The 18,508-nt window shown below is 35.8% G+C and overlaps 1 protein-coding gene across 1 annotated transcript in view; it reads left to right on the forward strand.

The window, feature by feature from the left end:
• LOC108701317 (rho GTPase-activating protein 15-like) overlaps positions 1 to 18,508 on the forward strand; it is a 309,425-nt gene that overhangs the window by 40,283 nt on the left and 250,634 nt on the right. Inside the window, exon 6 of the mRNA XM_018235752.2 lies at positions 2,823 to 2,909. Within this exon, the coding sequence (XP_018091241.2) occupies positions 2,823 to 2,909 (87 nt within the window). The remainder of the gene's footprint in view (positions 1 to 2,822; positions 2,910 to 18,508) is intronic.

Genomic DNA, 18,508 nt, shown 5'->3' on the forward strand with positions numbered 1-18,508 from the left:
AAAATGAAGTTGATGTGACTGCATTTGTGGCTGCAAGTGGCAGTGGTCCCATTGTAATTCAACTTAAATAAGTTTCAGCTTAAACCCTTAAATACTTTAAAATGACGTTGAAATGATCTGTTACAAGCAGAAAAGCAGAAGGATATTGTTAAATACAATTTTCAGAAATGTTGATAAAATTAACTTTATGAATAAATGCACCATTCTCAGACAAATGTTATTCATGATGATGTGTTTAATGTAGTGATTCAAGGTTCTTGCTGTTTTCTGTTCTTTTTTATTTAGCTTTTGTTATACATAAACATTTAATTAAAAATAATGGTCATTTAATATTTGTTACCAAGGAATAAAAATCACTAAAGCTAATAACAGGGTTGTTTCTACTTTTAAATATGTCACTAATTGTATATCCATTGCTATATTCTAAACATATACTGTACAAAATATATGAATATCTTCCTTTAAATCAAAGTGGAATGCTAAGTTAGCTATTTAAAGTGATACTATCATGGGAAAACATGTTTTTTAAAAACACATCAGTTAATTGAACTGCTCCAGTAGACTTCTGCACTGAAATCCATTTCTCAAAAGAGCAAACAGATTTTTTTTATATTTAATTTTGAAATCTGACATGGGGCTAGACATATTGTCAGTTTCCCAGGAGCCTACAGTCATGTGAATTGTGCTCTGATAAATTTCAGTCACTCTTTACTGCTGTACTGAAAGTTGGAGTGATGTCACCCTCCCAGCAGCCAGAACAATGGGAAGGTAACCAGATAGCAACTACCTGACACAAGACCACATCTCCCTGGTAGATGTAAGAACAGCACTCAATAGTAAAAATCTGTGCCCCACTGTGACTCCTTATGTTACATTGAATTGGAGAAACAATAGCCTGTCAGAAAGCAGTTCCATAGTGCAGCACTGGCTCTTTATGAAAGCACATGATCAGGCAAAATGAACTAAGATGACTGCCTACATACCAATATTACAACTAAACAAAATACACTTATTGGTTCAGGAATGAAATTTTACATGGTAGAGTAAATTACTTGTGTAAACAGTGTAATTTAGAAATAAAAAGTACACCATAAAAATCATAACACAATCTCTTTAATGTTTCCAATCAGTGATCAGTACTGATACACTTCAAAGATATTATTGTATTGTTCTAAAGCACACCTCCAACTGTCATTTAACTACTGTATGACTATCCATTCTAGGCACTTATTTATTAGATTTATCAAAAAGTGAAGTTGGAGATCGCCACAGTCTTCTAGAGCGAAATTCCGTCACTCTCCATTAATTTCTATGGGATTTTCAAAAGAGTATTTATCAATGGGTGAAAGTAAAAGTTCATTCTTTGATAAATGCACCTTTCAAAATCCCATAGAAATGATTGGGGCGGAATTTCACTCTAGATGGCTGTGGCGAACTCTAACTTCACTCTTTGATAAATATACCCCTTAGACTTGCAGTGGATGGCAGTTGTAGCTTCACAACAATTGGAGGACCATAGGTTTTTCACTCCTGTTAGCACAACTTAGCCTTTGCACTGAATTTGTACTAACATAAACAAACTGATCAAAAGAAAGTGAAAAGAATTGGCTTTGTGTATTTACGGGGGAATATAATAAAAATCGCTAACGGAAAAACTATTCGCAAAGCGAAAAGTTATGCCTTTGCGCGAACAAATTTTGCTTTGTGCGAATTTAATATAGCTTTTACGAGCCAGGAAACTGTTTAGCGACCACTTCTGACAGTGAAAGACCGTTTGCGAATTTTATAGTTTGCGCCAATGCGCAGTCAATGTAATAAAACTTCTTACTGAAAAAGGCGTCATGTTTGCTCCAAAAGATTACGACACCTTCAAGCACTTCTTATGAGTGTGCAATTAAAATTCGCAATGCGCAATTAAAATTCGCAATGCAATAACAGTTTAAGGAACAATATTACATTGCGAGATGTGGATTTTTAGTCTTATTGGTGTGAATGGTTTTGCTCTTTGCGACTTTTATTACATTCCCCTGTTAGTTTTTTACCTGCAATCCAGCAGTCATTCCAGCATAAATGTACATTCCATGTTTTTTTTTCCAGAACAAAGGTGACACTGCATGCCTATTTGTACATCATGTGCAAATTGTGTCATTATTAAGGGTGTCACCTAAAATGAAAACATTATTTTACTTCTCACTAGACATGTCAATACCCAATGAACTAAACAGGATAAGTTCAGGCAGCTTATATTTTTTAGTGTTTTATAAGCATTTAAGTAGCAAAAGTAATGATATTCTAAAGCCAAGTTTTATTGCATGGCATGTCAATTGCTTGGAGTCTAAAACAAATCAACAAGATATAGAGTAATGTGTATCACACCTTTTCATGGGCTGTAGAATTTTGCATGTGGAATGTGATTTTGGTAAATGTCACATGGGGCAGCCAAATGTATCACATGCAGAGAACCAGAACAAGGTGGCTGGTTGGTTGATAGTAAGCATAATTGGGCCTAAACCCCATATTAGTTTGACCAAGCTGTTTCCAGTGTCATTGGAAACATGAAACCAACTAGCATTTAGTCTGGAGTATAAGTGATTTCCTTTGTGGGTAGTTATAAGGGAAAGCTGACACATAAATCAGTGGTTCCCAATACTGTATGTTTTCCTCCAGTATTGGGGCTCAGAACAGTCGGTGGTGAACCTTTCCAAAAGGCAATGATTGATTGTTCTGAATGTGCCTTACCATTATTCTTATCTTACATATACAGTATGTGCTTCAACTTTTCTTTGTAAATTTTTTACAAGTTTTTTTTCTGTCACTTTCAGAAGTCAAGTAAACTAGAATGCATAGATCTGCATGGAGCTTCCATAGAATGGACAAATGAAAAATCCAGTCGGAAAAACGTATTTCAGGTAAGAACTCTAATGTTCAAATAATAATAATAGTAGCACTATATTGAACTGAGAATGTGTTTATATCCCTAAAACATGATAGTCTTAAAACACAATATTTCCAATGTATATTCCAACAATACTGTTTAGGATTACTATCTGTCCTTAGATCTTTCCTTTTTAAAAAAAAATAGGGTAAAAGGTGTACCTGTAGCTTTAATAAAATAAATCTTTTAATTAAAAGTTTTCATAGAAAACCATTTTCATAGGGCCACAAGCTAAGATCAATATTTCATGGCATTTCTTCAGTATCTCGCATATGGTCAAGCAGAGCAGGCTTCTAGCATAATAATACAGTAATAAAGCATTGTTATTTTCTTATTTATTTATTTTTGGTTTCATTACCTACAGAATAATGAAAGGCCACAGAGTGAAACGAGGCAATAATTAGCCTTGCTGATGTGTTCTTTTATAAATGACAGTAAAATTTGTAGTTGGAATTAGCTTGGGTTTTCAATTTAAGACCATGAATTATTGATTATATATGGAAAATGACCACCAAATGATTTGGATAAGAGGAGTCAGAGAAACAAAATTATACCTGTTAGCTATGTTTACATTTAAAATCCATTATATTAGAGAAGAAATATTAATTATGGCAACTTAATGAGGCACAGTGCAGGTGGATTAGCATTCTAATGTATATTGTAGAACAGCTTTAGTTTACTAACTCTGAGCATGTACTGCCTATTATTTTCTGGTAAATTGGCACAACAAAAAATCAAGGTGCAGAAATGTTAAAGGAAAGAAGAAAAAAAAACAGAATGAAAAATGGAGAAAGGGAACAATTACTTTCCTTTTAAGAGCAATTACAAGTCTGTTTGCTGTTGTCGACTGAGGTTAAGGTTTCCATCATGATTGCCAATGCATAGGAAGAGATTTATGTTGAGCACGAATGCTTGAACCACTTTTTTTTTTTTTTGCTAAGTGCACTTTGGTGTTTAGGATGAAATTTAAAATGCGAAGGATAAAAAGGATTACAACATAATCTTAAATAATCCTGACTGTCATTTACACAGAAAGGGTGGCAATAACTAAACCGAGCTGTAGTAAGGCGCAGTAGCTCTAATAGTCAGCAGCTGGAACTGTATATAGATGCTACTAGTGAAAAAAAAATCATATTAAAATTGCAGATAGGAAACCCCTTTAACTTAGAATGTATTATTTTGTACACAGTCTGATTAAAAGAAAGTTTGAAAGCAATTTGGTTCCAGCTCTTCCTCATAACAAGTAAAAAGTCAATGTGCCACTTGAAAGGTACAAATATGAACCAAATTTATAAGCAAAACAAAAAGAGGTCTGAATTCCCAAAATAAGGCTTCTTATACTTATGAAATGATATCTAAAGATCAAAAATGGGTACATCAGCTGCTGCACTCCGCAGTTAAAATAATTCTTTTTTTTTTTTAAAGGTAACGTTTTTATTGATTTGATTGCAAAACATACATTAAGCCAAGAACATTTACAGTACAGGGAGTGTAAAAGTTTGAAAAATAGGCAGTGAACAGTACATCAATAGAGACATTAAAATACTTAATTTTACTTGAATATCAATCATATTGTTTGCGGCTTGCTTGTAGTTATCGCTGTTTACTATTGTCACCATTGTGGTTGAGACCTGATTTACTACTGGTATGATTTCCCACTTTCATTCACCTGGGACTCACTATGTAAAATTATTGGGGACTGCTGGGGCTTTGTGGAGATACAGTATTTCATGTTTATGTTCCACCTTTGTTTGTAAGTACATTACTTGCATTGTTTTTTTCATAGGAATAACATTAACAATATTGTACTTCTATTTTGGCTTCTGTTAGTCAGGGTGGTAAGTAACTATGTACTGTATGTTCTATATATACAGAGTCAAAACTAAGGGGCACAAATACTGTAAATGCCAATTGCATATTCGTATTGCAGGCTTTGATCATGTCTACACTAGGGGATGAGCTGTGAATCAAGGTAATGGCCAATATAGGTGTTTTTGCACAGCTGTGTAATTGCTGTTGAAACAAATGGCATTAGCAAGGCAATAGCTTATTGGCTTATTTGAAACAATTAAAGATTTAAGATTTTTTATCTATAGATGTAAGTCACACCCAATTCAATTTCTCATCTCACCAATCCAAAGACCTCTAATGCCTGACACCAGTTAGTGCAAAATGTAGTGCAAAATGTAGTGCAAAATGTAACTTTTATTTCCTAGCTGAACATTTTTTTGTGCTCAACTAATTTATTTATTATTTTATTTCTTTATAATACACAAAAGCCATGAATATCTTGTAAATTATATCGTTATAAACGGTGAGTTCTGATGTCATCAGTTATAAACGGTGAGTTCTGATGTCATTTCAGTCACATGACTCACTGAAATTTGTGTATTATAATAAATAAAGTACCCCCGGTTGCAAAATATGAGGATATTAGAAGTTACCTCCGAGTTCCATGACCTGTATAAAAACACTCGGCCTTCGGCCTTGTGTTTTTATATGGTCATGAAACTCCTCGGTAACTTATAATATCCTTATATTTTACAAGAGGGGGTACTTTATTCACTATATTATCCTTTATTTATATAGCTTTGACATATTTATATAGCACTTTGCAGAAATTGTTCATAATTCACGGGAGTCTTTGCCTGTGTGTCATTCAGACAGCACACTAGGGTCAGTTTCACCAGGAGTCATTAACTTGCACATACAGTATGTATTTGAAGTGTTGGAGAAAACCAGAGGAAACCACACACAGACATACTCCTCACTGATGGAGACCAAGTCAGAAATTAACTCAAGGGCCACCATGCTACCAATTTATTCTACAGTATATTAAGATTTGGGGGGCTTTAAAAATAAAGATGATTCTTCTCTGAATTTCTGAATTCGTGTGCACACTAGTGATGAGTTAATTTTTTCGCCAGGCATGGATTCGCTGCAAAAATCTGCCTTTTGCCATCTGCAAATTTTTTTGTGAACTGTGGTAAAAATTCATTGCAACAAAAGCATTTGCTACAAGAAAAAATTCCATTGACATTAATGCATTTTGAGTGAGAAAAAAAAGCTGCACATGTCAAAAATTGTCACACATCACAGATTTTTCGCCGCTTCGCATATTTTTCAGCAGTTTCTCAAATTTTTCAGAGAAGCAAAATGGGACAGATTCGATCATCACTAGTGCACGTCCTTTTCCAAATGTCCACACCAGGAACCATGATACTTGCTACTACATGTCTCTTAGTTAATTAGTTAGCAAAAACAAAAATGTTGTTTTTTTTAAGCTTTGAATGAGTCATTGAAGCATCCATAAACTGTTTTTTAGAAAATAACTTAATGATGATTATTTTCTGCTTCCTGAAGCCATACCAAGTTCTGTTTCACCAACTTCTTGCATTTTGTCTCAGCTGTTTGCCCTTACTGAAGTCAGTGTTTTGACAGGTTGGAAGGGAAGATTCTTCTATTCTAGCTGACCTTATTGTACATATGGCCTCTGGTAGAGAAGTGCTCAAGGTTCTCCAACAGATGAGCTTGGCATAATGAACTGATACCTTCCAGGGAGTTATTTGTTGCTTGCATGTCTGTTGAATGTAACACATCAAATTAACTGACATAAAAGAACATTCTAGGGTTTATATTTTCTTCAATGAATGGGATTTTTTATATTCAAGATCAGTCTAATTAATACAAATGTATATCATATTATAAATTAGCTTTCATAAAATAATCACATTAAAATGCATTTAAACTATTAAATATCTTTAAATATTTCAGTTTTAATGTTAGAAAGTGACACATGATAATGAACTCCTGTTACTGTCATATACTGTATAAGTCTATGGGCTGAGATGGAATGTCAAAATGTCAGATGGGTAGATAGGGTTACACCCAGAATTGCCCTGGGAACCAATCGGCTTTGCAGGTAACTTGACTGCATAACCAAGCTGGGCACCCTCAAAAACCTCTGGGTACATGAATGCTCCTTTGTAAGAATGCCCTTCTCTATAGGTTTTTCATAACGATGGAATCATGCAATGTGAATTTAAGGTAAACATATGGCATATTGAATCTCAGAAGCTTTGAAACCCCTTAGGAATGTGATTTGTCTTTCTTGTCTTTCTGTCCTTTGCCACAATTCCCTGCTGAGTAGTTCATGGAAAGGCACACACTTAGTGGTCAAATAGGTACACCTGCAAATATGGAGTAAACAGATTGCAGATTGAAGCTCAACATGTTGGTCATTCCCTATGGGATACCAAAATATGATTGTTCAGAGAGATTGACAGGCGGTTGTACTGTAGGTAAGATGGCTGAGGTTCTGTGAGCAATAAGTAGTCTCTGAAATGTTTTGTTGCACCCTTTGTTCAAATCAATGATATCTGTTAACTAAAACTGTAGACATGGACTCCAGATTTGCAGGGCCACTGCAGGCAAGGGTTGCCCGGGTCACTGATGACATGGTCTCCTACCATATAGACAGTGCTGCCCCATATACCCAGGTGGCATTCATGTCACCCACATACAGACTTCTCAGAACTACTTAGATTTTTTTTCAGTAAAAATCAATGTTTTGAACATCTAGACAAAGAGTGTATAAAGTGCACACTAACATCTCAACATTTCTGACTGTCTGGCACAAGTTGACCAAAAACATGCATCCACTACCCTTAATAAATATATTTTCAGTTATCTGATGGAGATCTCCTTCCTTGACATGTATTTTGCAGATGGCTTTATGAGCATAGCTGCATTTTTAGAGGCTGCCTCTGCAAATATTAATACTTTAAAACAATGACACCAATGACATTATCCACCCCAAACCAAGTAATTAATTGTGCATAGGAAAGACAATATTTGCTACTTTGCACGCTTAGACAGGAATTTATTCTGCTAGTTTACAAACCTTGTGAACTGCAAAAACCAGAACTGTTACTGAGATCATCTGTATTGCACCTGCTCCAGTCAGGGACAATCCTGCCAATTTTGCCGCCTGAGGCGGCCTTCATTTTGTCGCCCCCCACCCCTTCCCACGGCACTCACCTTTCAGCGCCGGAGGGGGTCGTGGGTGGTCCAGTCGCTAGCACTATTACGCTCTCTGCACTAGAAGAGCCGGATTTCCGGGTTGAAAAATGGAAATTCGGCACTTAGTTACCAATCAGGGGCCTGAGGCGAGTGTCTCAACTCGCCTCATTGGTGGAGCACCCCTGGCTCCAGTTCATATGTTCCATACATTTACAGGATACCACCATGATGATATTATATACATGGTAAACTGGTAAGGGGAGGTATGGATCTATGCATGTACATGCATGAGTTATTTGAATGAAAAATTCAGCAGTTAAAAAACTAACTAACATCCATTGAAGTCTAAGGAAGGTGTATATTTTAAAATATTGTTCTAAAAAGTTGCATTTTTAAAAATGGAGTGAATATTTTTATTTTCTTGTTCATCAAAGTTTTTCTTCACCCTGAGTTACCACAAGTTTTTCTGATGCAATTACATTTTTCACAAATATGCTAGCGGATTTAAAAAAATAATAATAATTGCAATGAAAAAAATCTGTTGAATTTATTGAAGATATTTTTTTCACAAATGAGAAAAAAATCTGAAATTCAAAAATTGGTAAGTCAGATTGGCTTCTTGCTGTCTTGCTGTCTTGATAAAATAACTGCAAATGTTGCAGCGAATTGTGTAATATATTGTCTATAATATATTATCTGCTCCTAAATCAAAATAACTTGCCCACAATTTGTTTCTTTGGAAGTTAAGGAGCATTTTTATATGTGACCTATAAAACCAAAGTAGAAAAAGAGGACAATACCCAGTGCTGGCTTTACGTAAGTAGAAATGCCTTCTGCAAAATTATTCAAATCATTTTGCTTTCAACCGTGGAAGGCAAAGCTTTAAAAATACCGCAGATGTTGTTTGTCCATCTGAAATAAAATTATTTATTTTTCAGCCACAGGCATGTTCTTTGTTTCAGAAACAGAGCACAACTGCAGTTAATGCTTAATGTGCATATGGAGCAATTTTGTCAAGGACAGCAGCAGTGAATATAATCAGAGCCAAATAAATATCAGGGCTGTCACTGCAAGATTAAAAGAGGATAGATTTTCTGCAAAATATACTTAACTTGCTGTATTGTAAAAGTATTTATCGGGAAGAATACAATCTATGGCAGGTGTTCAAAAGCGAATGGACTGTACATGTTATTTGCTAAAAACACACTGCTGCCATCTGGTGGAATGTACAGTACATTTTTTTTTTTAATGTGGGAGTGTGACATCCTAACATCATAGAGTGTATGTATAAAACACCACTACATACAGTATTTACGGTAAGCACATATTACAAAAGCAGCCTTCTTCATAGGTATCTTAAAAAAATCACACATATTTATTTCTGATATTTTTTTAGTTAAACATTCATTCAACTTTTATTTGTGACTTTGAAATCATCCTTAATTTATACAGTGTGGCATTATGCACTGTGCACTACAGAAAATGTTTCATTATTAATATACTGTAATTGCCTGCCCCAAAGGAGCTCATAGACCGAAACCCAAACAGGCAGTTGTTACACTGAACAGCCCTAAGAAAAAGCAAACTGTTCAGGGCAAAACCAAATAGGTGGCAACCCTAGTGAAGAATTATACTTTCACCAATGGGAGGTATTGGTCAGACTGTTTTGGCCATGGTTTTCTATTTTGACTGATCTTCTTTAGTGCCAGTTGAATCCAGAGTTTGATTGGTCACATTTTTTATTACTGGAAACTCAACACACGGACTAATGATCATATCGTTTATTAAGATCCTAATGTATTTACAGAACTAAAAAATCCAATCTAAAAGTAAAAGTAAGGCTCTTTGCATTTTCTTTTGATTTTGAATGGTAGTGCTTATTAGACGTATAGAGGATTCAACGCCACATATTATTGCATAATGAAGGAAAAGACCTGTGTTACCCGTGTTACTCAGGGCAGATAGACAAAGGGAACATCAATGATCATGATAACAGTAATCAACATAAATTTCTCAAAAGCTGTGAATGTCTCAAGCTATATCCTTGGTGTTTTCAAGAATAATGACTTTCGTATCTTAGAAGAATAACATACAAAGTCAAATCATCCTATCTGATTTAATATTAATGTCCAGTTAGGAGATGGGATCTGTATGTAATTATCATAACTTTCTATGAATATATCTATTTATCTAACTACTGTTATTTATTGTTCTCTTTGCATCAGTGGACCTTACAATTTGAGGTCAAGGCCGTATTTATCATATAGGCATGTAAGGGCCTGTTCCTAGGGTGGCAGCTTTAAGGGATATGGTAAACATAGTTTTTGCAAAAGAACCCTCTTCCCCTGCTGTTGGCAGAGGTGGGGGGAATCAAATGGGCATCACTTGTGGAAGTGCACAAGCATGTTTGTTGTAGTTATGTTATTTCTGCTGACATTGTGCATGTGCTGATGGGTGCAAAGATGTCTGGTGTTGCCCTTGGAAGAATGCATCCATGCCTAAGGTCCATATCACATTCACACACACACTAGAAGCCAATGAACTTGACTGTATGTTTTTGGAAATTGGGAAAACACTGGACTATTCAGCAGAATTCACAGAAGTACAAGAAGAACATACCTGCTCTTTCTAGCTTGTACCCTGGATGGTATTTAATATAGGATCCCAGTATGGCTAATGACTCCTTTTTACTGAGAGCGGGTTCTGTTCTGCTACAGCTGTTATGACTGGCCAGTTAAATTTCTGCAACAGACAAAACTAGCCAAACTCAGTTGGAGTTAATAACCTTAAAAACTCACTAAGTAATCAATGCCCTGTATAATTCTGTAACTAGCATGATGATTATACTGTAATTGTAGCTTCAGTGTGAATTTTAGATACAAATGACTTACTATTCCTTCAAGAAATGCATTTATAGTCTTCGGTTACATACATATAGTATATATACAATATATAGTTTATCTGTATAATTCTGTTATGGACCCTTTTCTTTTCTACAAACAATTCCCAAATTATTCGTTATGAGTCCAGTTGGTATGGATGGCTTTCATTATGCAAATTTAGAACTGCAAATAAAATCCGACACTGGTAGAAAGTAGCTCAGATTAAGTCCAAACTACTTTATTTCCCCCCTCCTTTTTTTATATTGTTGATTCTGTGCTCTGCGGTGCATACAATATTGCTCCATAACTCTAACATGTCTTTGACAGTGATTTTTCATCTCTCTGGAAATAATCCATTTAGTGAAGGACAATATGTTTAATTTAGAAGGTAATTATGTCAGCTGAAACAATTCTTTTGCACACATTACCTGTGTATGATTTTGTTTGCCTTAGTCGCTGCTTCATTTAACTGTAAATGCTAACAGGTTAAGCAAATAGAGATACAATTAAACAGAAGTAATTTTTTTCACTTGTCACCTACTTTGTTCCTGAAAAAGATTAAGCTGAATAGTAAATCATTTACACAGGGGAGTTTCTGCCATAAGACAAGGTGAATGTGTTGGTTGAGGTACCATAAAGCAAGGTGAATGTGGTGCCCCAGATGACAGTACTTCAGGTGCAACAAAATATAAGAACCCCATCTGGATCTTTCTACATTTTCCTAGACTGTCCCTTACTTTGAAAGAGATTTGCCAGATGCAAAAAAAAAAATCCAAATTGTAATTTCCATATTAAAATTTAAAATGCTTATTTCTCCATAAGAAGTAAGAATTCAGCTTTTGAACTTAACCATCAAGCACAAGTTGTCCCTAATAAAGTCATCTCACAACAATGGTTTGGGTTCTGTTTGTCAGAATGCTATTGGTATAAAACTGAGTTAGCATTTCTTCCCTTCAGTCCCAGACAGAAGATGCTCTAGAGTCTAGACAAAGCGTTAAACTCTTCTCACTTTCATACAATTAACGTAGTAAAGAGGTAATTGAGGGTGGGCTTGGAATATATGAATTATTATCACAGTAAGTCTGACATAATTTTTTTCCCCAAAACGTTGGAAACGTAAAAACCAGAACTAGATAGAGATCTATGGCAGAAGATCTAATGCAGAGATTTCTCAATTACCATCTGTTGGCAAGCTATATTTCCCAGAATATTGCAATTTATTATTGGGGATTAAATCATGCTGGAAACTGTAATGCAGTAATACCAGGAGTGCATCGTTAAATTTTTCCTCAGCTCCCCAAGGCTAGTGGTCTACATAATTCAAAACAGTGGCCCACTTACTGGTCTTTGTACATCTGGCTCCCAGTGGTTTGTTGGTGTAACAGCTGCTTCATGTTGGCTTTACTTTGTTGTTGTCATTGTTGTTATTGATCTGCGAATAAATTTGCCAGACATGATTCCATGTTTTGCTGCAAGCAAATTAATTCACAAAACTGTGGTGACAATATGCGATCGAAAAATCCGGCACATCATATAAAAATTGACACGTGTCAAAATTATTTTGATGCCCATTGACTTTAATGTGTTTCGCAAATTTTTCGGCACAGATTTGCCCATCACTGATTATTGTCAAATACACAGGGCTACATACAAGTGCCCTGCATCAGCCTTGACTTTTCAGCAGTCAACCCCTAAAATTTGATTATTAGGGGTCCTAGCAGACTGGCTAATGACTGCTTACACCTGCCTGACTTGGCTAATGTCATAACATGAACAAATATTTGAGGAACTGTTTTGATCGGAAGATTGGGTTTTGTTCTACATGTTGATAAAACTTGAAATCCAAATAAAAAAATGATTGTTCATTCCCAAAACATACAAGCTAATCCCAGTTGCACAGATATTTTGTGATTCAATATGTACTTTTGCTTTTTCCACTCAAGGGGTCAACATACAGCAGTAGAAACATAATGCGAACCAACTAAAGACATCTCTAAATATCAAACATAAACCAAAATTTTAATTCTCATTTATTCAGAGTAAAGAGCACTTTTTCCTCTAGTCATGAAAAAGCGTAAATAGAGGTAAACAAAGTGTTTATTCAGTCTAATCCCACTGAAGCTTGTTAAATGTTGATATGTGCCACATTATTTTGAAACAGGTTGAAAAGTAAGCCAAGCATTTTATCTGCCGGTCTTCAAGCATCTTAAACCTTTTAACTTTTGTCTTTCAAATCCTTTGATGACAACTGGGATCCTTTATTAGCTATGTTTGTGTATGAAAAGTTTAACATGTTACGTATCCTGTCAGTTTTGTATAATAATTGTAATAATAATGTTGACAGTAATATTGCATTAGTCATTTTGCAGGTCATTTGTCTAAGCGGGGAGAGGTTTACAGATGGTAAAGCATTAGAAGACAAAAAAAACAACAACAACAAAGCACAATATATTTTGTCTGTTTTTGTCATATATAATTCACCAAGGGTATTGTTTCTCTATCTGTGCCTGTAATTTGCTGCTCTTCTTCTGAAGACTCTTAATTACATCCAGACAGTTGCAAAATATTTGCAATTTAAACTAAATTTTCAGTGAGTTGCTGGATATAAGAAGCAAATAGAATTGTGCATATAATATGTTTTTGGAAAATTGGAAAAATGTATTTTATTGTTATAGAAATTTTAATGCTCCATCATGTTCATTGGTGGAAATAGAATTTGGTTTACCCAAACAATAGAAGTGATGTGACATATCTGGTTGATGTGGTATCACTTACTGTGAAGCCTCCATTCATTGTTTGATTGTAAATTATTAATGTTTATATATTTTTATAAAAAAAATTTCAATTGCTCTTGAATCTATAAGGTAGGATAATTGGCTGCATATAAGGAACTTTAGTTTGGGGTGATTTTTATTCTCAGCTACTTAATGAATTTATGTTGCCAGTTATATGGGAAATTTAGTTTAAACAGTTTAGTCTGAGGGTCAGGAATATTATTTGGCATAGCTTCCCATTTGGATTTATTTATTTTGTAACCAGATAGCATCCCATATCTTTCTAATGTAACGTGTAGATTTGGAAGAGATGTCTGGGGGCGGGAAATGGAGAGGATGATGTCATATGCATACATGGCAATTTTGTATTGCGTCCCCTGCATCGTTAGACCATGTACATCTGGGTGTTCCCTAATTTTTTGATCTAAGGGATCTATGCTGAGGGCGAACAATAAAGGGGAGAGGGGGCATTGCTGTCATGTACCATTATTTTAAGTTTTGTTCCCAGATCTTTGTACAAGTATTGTAGAACCTTCATAAATGCACCAAAGAAGCCCACTTGCTGTAAAGTAATAAACATAAAATTCCAATTAAGGCGATCAAATGCCTTCTCCGCATTCAGGCTCAGCAGTAACATAGATTCCTTTCTTTTATTAGCAATATCTACTAAATCTATAATCCTCCTTGTATTGTCCCCTGCCCTCCTACCCATTTTGAACCCTACTTGAGCCATTTGAATTAGTTTAGGTAATCTGTTTAACCTTGGGGATAGGATCTTTGTTAGGATTTTATAGTCTGAAATACGGAGATTAAGCGGTAATTGCTATATCTGGTTATATCTTTACCTTGCTTTGGTATGAGTGTGATATATGATTCTTTAAATGTGGTGGGGATCAGTTCCCCTTTCAGAAAACTGCTAAACATGCATAGCATATGTGGGGATATGATTTGCTTGTAGACCTTATAGTAGCTATATGGAAGGCTGTCAGGTCCTGGAGTCTTTGAGGTAGGCTTTGCCTTCAAGGCCTCTTGTTATTCCTCCTTTGCTATATCTGCATTAAGGGCTTCTAGTTCCTCCTTTGTTAATGTTGGTAAGTGTATATCTTGTAGGTAGGGTCAAATCTTATTAATATGGGAAGCTTCCTTTGAGCCTGCCAAATCTAGGTTATATAGGTTGTAGTAATATTTGCCAAACTCTTCCATAATTCTATGCGGGTTGTAGGTAAGGCCTGTAGGGGTATGGAGCACCTGCAGTTTGTTCATTGTCTTTCGTTGGCATAGCCTTCTCGCTAACAGTGTGTGGGGACAAATTGCTCTCTCATAATAAATGTTTCAGGGCAGTTAGACTTTTTTCTGCTTGGTGGATCTTTAAATCTTTGATTTTGTTCCTTATTTGTATTATTTTGGCCAGTCTTGCTGTAGTCGGAGCCTTAATTTGTAACTCCTCTGCCTCTTTCAATAGCACTATTGTAAAGTAAAAGTTTATTTATACAGCACCTTTCAAAGCATAGCTACAAAGTGCTTTACATACAAAAAGATCAATAAAATAGACATCCAATACATAATAAATTTTCATTTCATCACCATAATCAATAACAGCAACACTATATTGCATCAAATTAGGCTCAACACTACTTAAAAGCCAAGATATAAAAATGAGTCTTCAGTCGTCTTTTAAAAATATCAACCAAGCTGGATTGTCTAATCTCAGATGGCAAATAATAGTTGCCTCTTAAGAGGGGAATTCAACCCATTAACATTAATAGAAATAACTTTAATCATTGTGATAAATAGTTAGTCGTTCTTACGCTATCTCTCTGAGATCCTATATAAGATCTGCTAGTTTTTGATACCCCTCTTAATTCTGCTAACATGTCATGTTTGCCATCATGGTCTCTGAAGTACAGATTTTTTTGTAAGGTGTAGTGCTCGTTACTGTCCCGGTTAATAATTCCTATTTTTTCTGAGGATATGTCATGCATATTAAACAACATTTAACAACATTGCATAACCAGTTTGCCAAATACTCCAACGTGGAGGTGCAAAAAGAAAATGAAGCAACTTATAGCTTCCCGCCCGTACCTAGAGAAGTCCAGTGTAAGGGTTGTTCCCCTTTCTATAGACGGCATGGGGTGAAAGAAGAGAATACGTTTTAAGTACAATGTATTTCCTTCAGAGTCTGTATGTTATATATAGTACCTTGATGATAAGCCATTGGTTACTTGTGAGCCGTTGGATCCTTCCAAGATACTCAGTCCTTAGGTTAAGTGCTCGACCTTGATGCAGTATAGAGTTCAATCCATCTTAATATTTATCTCTTTGGAGATGGATGTGGGCTTCCATGCAGTGAAGCAGACTTCCATGTAGATGTGCTGGATGAGCTCCTATCTTTGGATGGTATCTCTGTCCATAGAGGTGTTTGGTCTCCTTGGGGATGGATGAGGTGGTGTAGAGGTTTCTGCTGTTTGTGCTGGGATGCAAAATTGGGCGAGGTGTTAAGCCACCAGGGCTGAGTCCCGGAGGATATATTGTTGCCCATTCCTGATCACAATTAACCTGAAGGGGTAGCCCCATCTATAGGGGATCTGGGCTTCTCTCAGCTTTTGCGTGATTGGGCGCATTGCTCATCTCTTAGCCAACATTATTGGAGACAGGTCATTGAATGCTTGTATCTTTTGGCCCTGGAAAGTATAGTAAGGTTGATTAAGCAGTTTGATAATTATTGATTCCTTACTTTCATAGTTATGGAGCCTGCATATTACATCCTTGGAAGCATTGTTTATCGGCGTTGCTGGGCCAAGTGCTCTGCATGCCCTGTCCATACGCCAGACTTCTGGGGGTAATTCTGGATTAATTGTAGAGAAAAGAGATCTTAAATATGTTCTTAAGTCTTTGGGATCCCTCTTATATGGATATTTTGTCTCCTTTCTGTTTTCCAGATCCTCCTGCATGGTTTGCAGTTTCTGTACCTCCTCCCTTAGCTCAGCATTTTCTTCTTCAAGTAGAGTTTGTCATTGTAATAATGCATCTGAGGCTTCTTCCACTTGCTCTGTATGCTCCCCCAGGTCTCCGATATCCTTTTGTAAGTCAGTAATGGAAGACTTTATAATGTTTGTAATTGTCTTGGTGAGCCTTTCATATAGCCCCTCTAGTTGTTTAGAGAGATCCGCAGATGTCACTATATCCCCCTCATATTCCTCCTGTATGTGCCTGCTCACCTCTGATCGCTCGTTGCTATCAGTTGATGTCATCTCTCGCTGAGGGGACACAGGAGCTGTGTTACTCAAAAAATCCATTTGAGTGTGAGGGCCATTTGTAATTCAAAGACAAACATCACTTATCACTGTTTATGACATGAAAATTCTATTGAATTTTCTATGAAAAAAACTGAAACTGAATTGGCAGAAAGGTTTTTTCGACATAAATTGAATCTTGACCTTGAGATTTCCAAGATAAACCATAAATAATCAGTTCTGGTTTTAATCTGGCTCAGTTCAAAATATGAACATTTCAGAAGAGAGTAGAAGAGGACATTCTGAGGCTGTATAACCTGGGATTATAGGGATAGAGAGTGACTCAAATCTTGTCCTATTTACCATCATTCATTATATTATTCAGCCAGTGACCATTTGGCAAAAACAACAAATAACTCAGAAAGCATGGAAAATAACTTGATTTTAACGGAAGCATTAACTGTAAATGGAGAACCTGGTAACCATATTCAGAACAGAAGTTTTGTGTTCCATTTCCATCCTGCTTACCAACACAAATGTGGGTTTCTTTAAGAACTATCTTTAAGGTATGTGCAAAATGGGTTGATATTATCTGATGAACTAGAGAAATATGATGACACTGAGAATCTGGCTAATCTGCAGTCATTGTGGCAAGACCCTCATTTGAAGAGATCTGTATTTCCAAGAGTTTGCTGCAAAGAAAAACAGTCTTGGCTTCTGCAATATAAATGACTGCAGAAAGAACATAAGTATTTCTCTCATTTTTCCAGCAAATATAATAGTCATAACAGCTATGAAATCAAAGCTAATATGATTGCAGATACTCTTTTTAATTTGCAATTTATAACTGGAATATGCTAGCACCTGAGCCCCATAGAGCAAGAAGACATATAAGGACATCTCAATGTTGTGACCCAAAAGGATAAACACAGCCACAGGGCACGCACTTTTGGCTCTGAGTTTTATCAAGGAACTAATTTAACATTTTTGAATTTGTTTGCCAGGAGAAATTGTGTAAAATATTATTTGCCGACTACAATATCAGTGTAGCTAATGGTTTAAGGAATAGCTAAGACATTAGGTTCTTGCTTATACACTGTATTTCAAGATCCTTTTATTTCTTACACCTTTTAAAAGTAAAAACTGTTAAGCTTGTCTCAGTTGGAAGAAAGGTTCAGCAATCTGTCAGCATTCGCCCCTAATAAAGACAGTGAGGAAAATTCTGAGACTCTGGAGAGCTTACTCAAGATGCTACCGGTATGTTTGCAGCAGAGCATTTTCAGATGCTTTCCTGTGACAGCATTACTTCAACAGAAAATAGTTGGAGCGTACAGGCAAAAAAGACAGAGTAGTAGTAAGTCAGGCTAGCATGACATGATGGATCTGGACTATGACAAACAGAATTGGAAACCACTTCCCAGAGGACCAACTAAAGTAGGTTTGCTGAAATGTATTTCTTGATTTCTTACTTTGCAACAGTGCTTTTTAGTGGTAGATTGACTAGGATGGAATATTTTTAAACATGTCCAAATCAAAGTCCATGTAGCCTAAAAAAGAAATAAAATATTGTGGAAGTGTTTTGAAATTTCATGTATTGAAAGACATTTTGTATTCCCTGTTGTGAGGATTAAATATACACTTTGTTTCTTTGATGAAAGTTGG

The sequence above is a fragment of the Xenopus laevis genome, chromosome 9_10L (genome assembly GCF_017654675.1).
Source record: "Xenopus laevis strain J_2021 chromosome 9_10L, Xenopus_laevis_v10.1, whole genome shotgun sequence".
Classification (NCBI taxonomy): Eukaryota; Metazoa; Chordata; class Amphibia; order Anura; family Pipidae; genus Xenopus; species Xenopus laevis.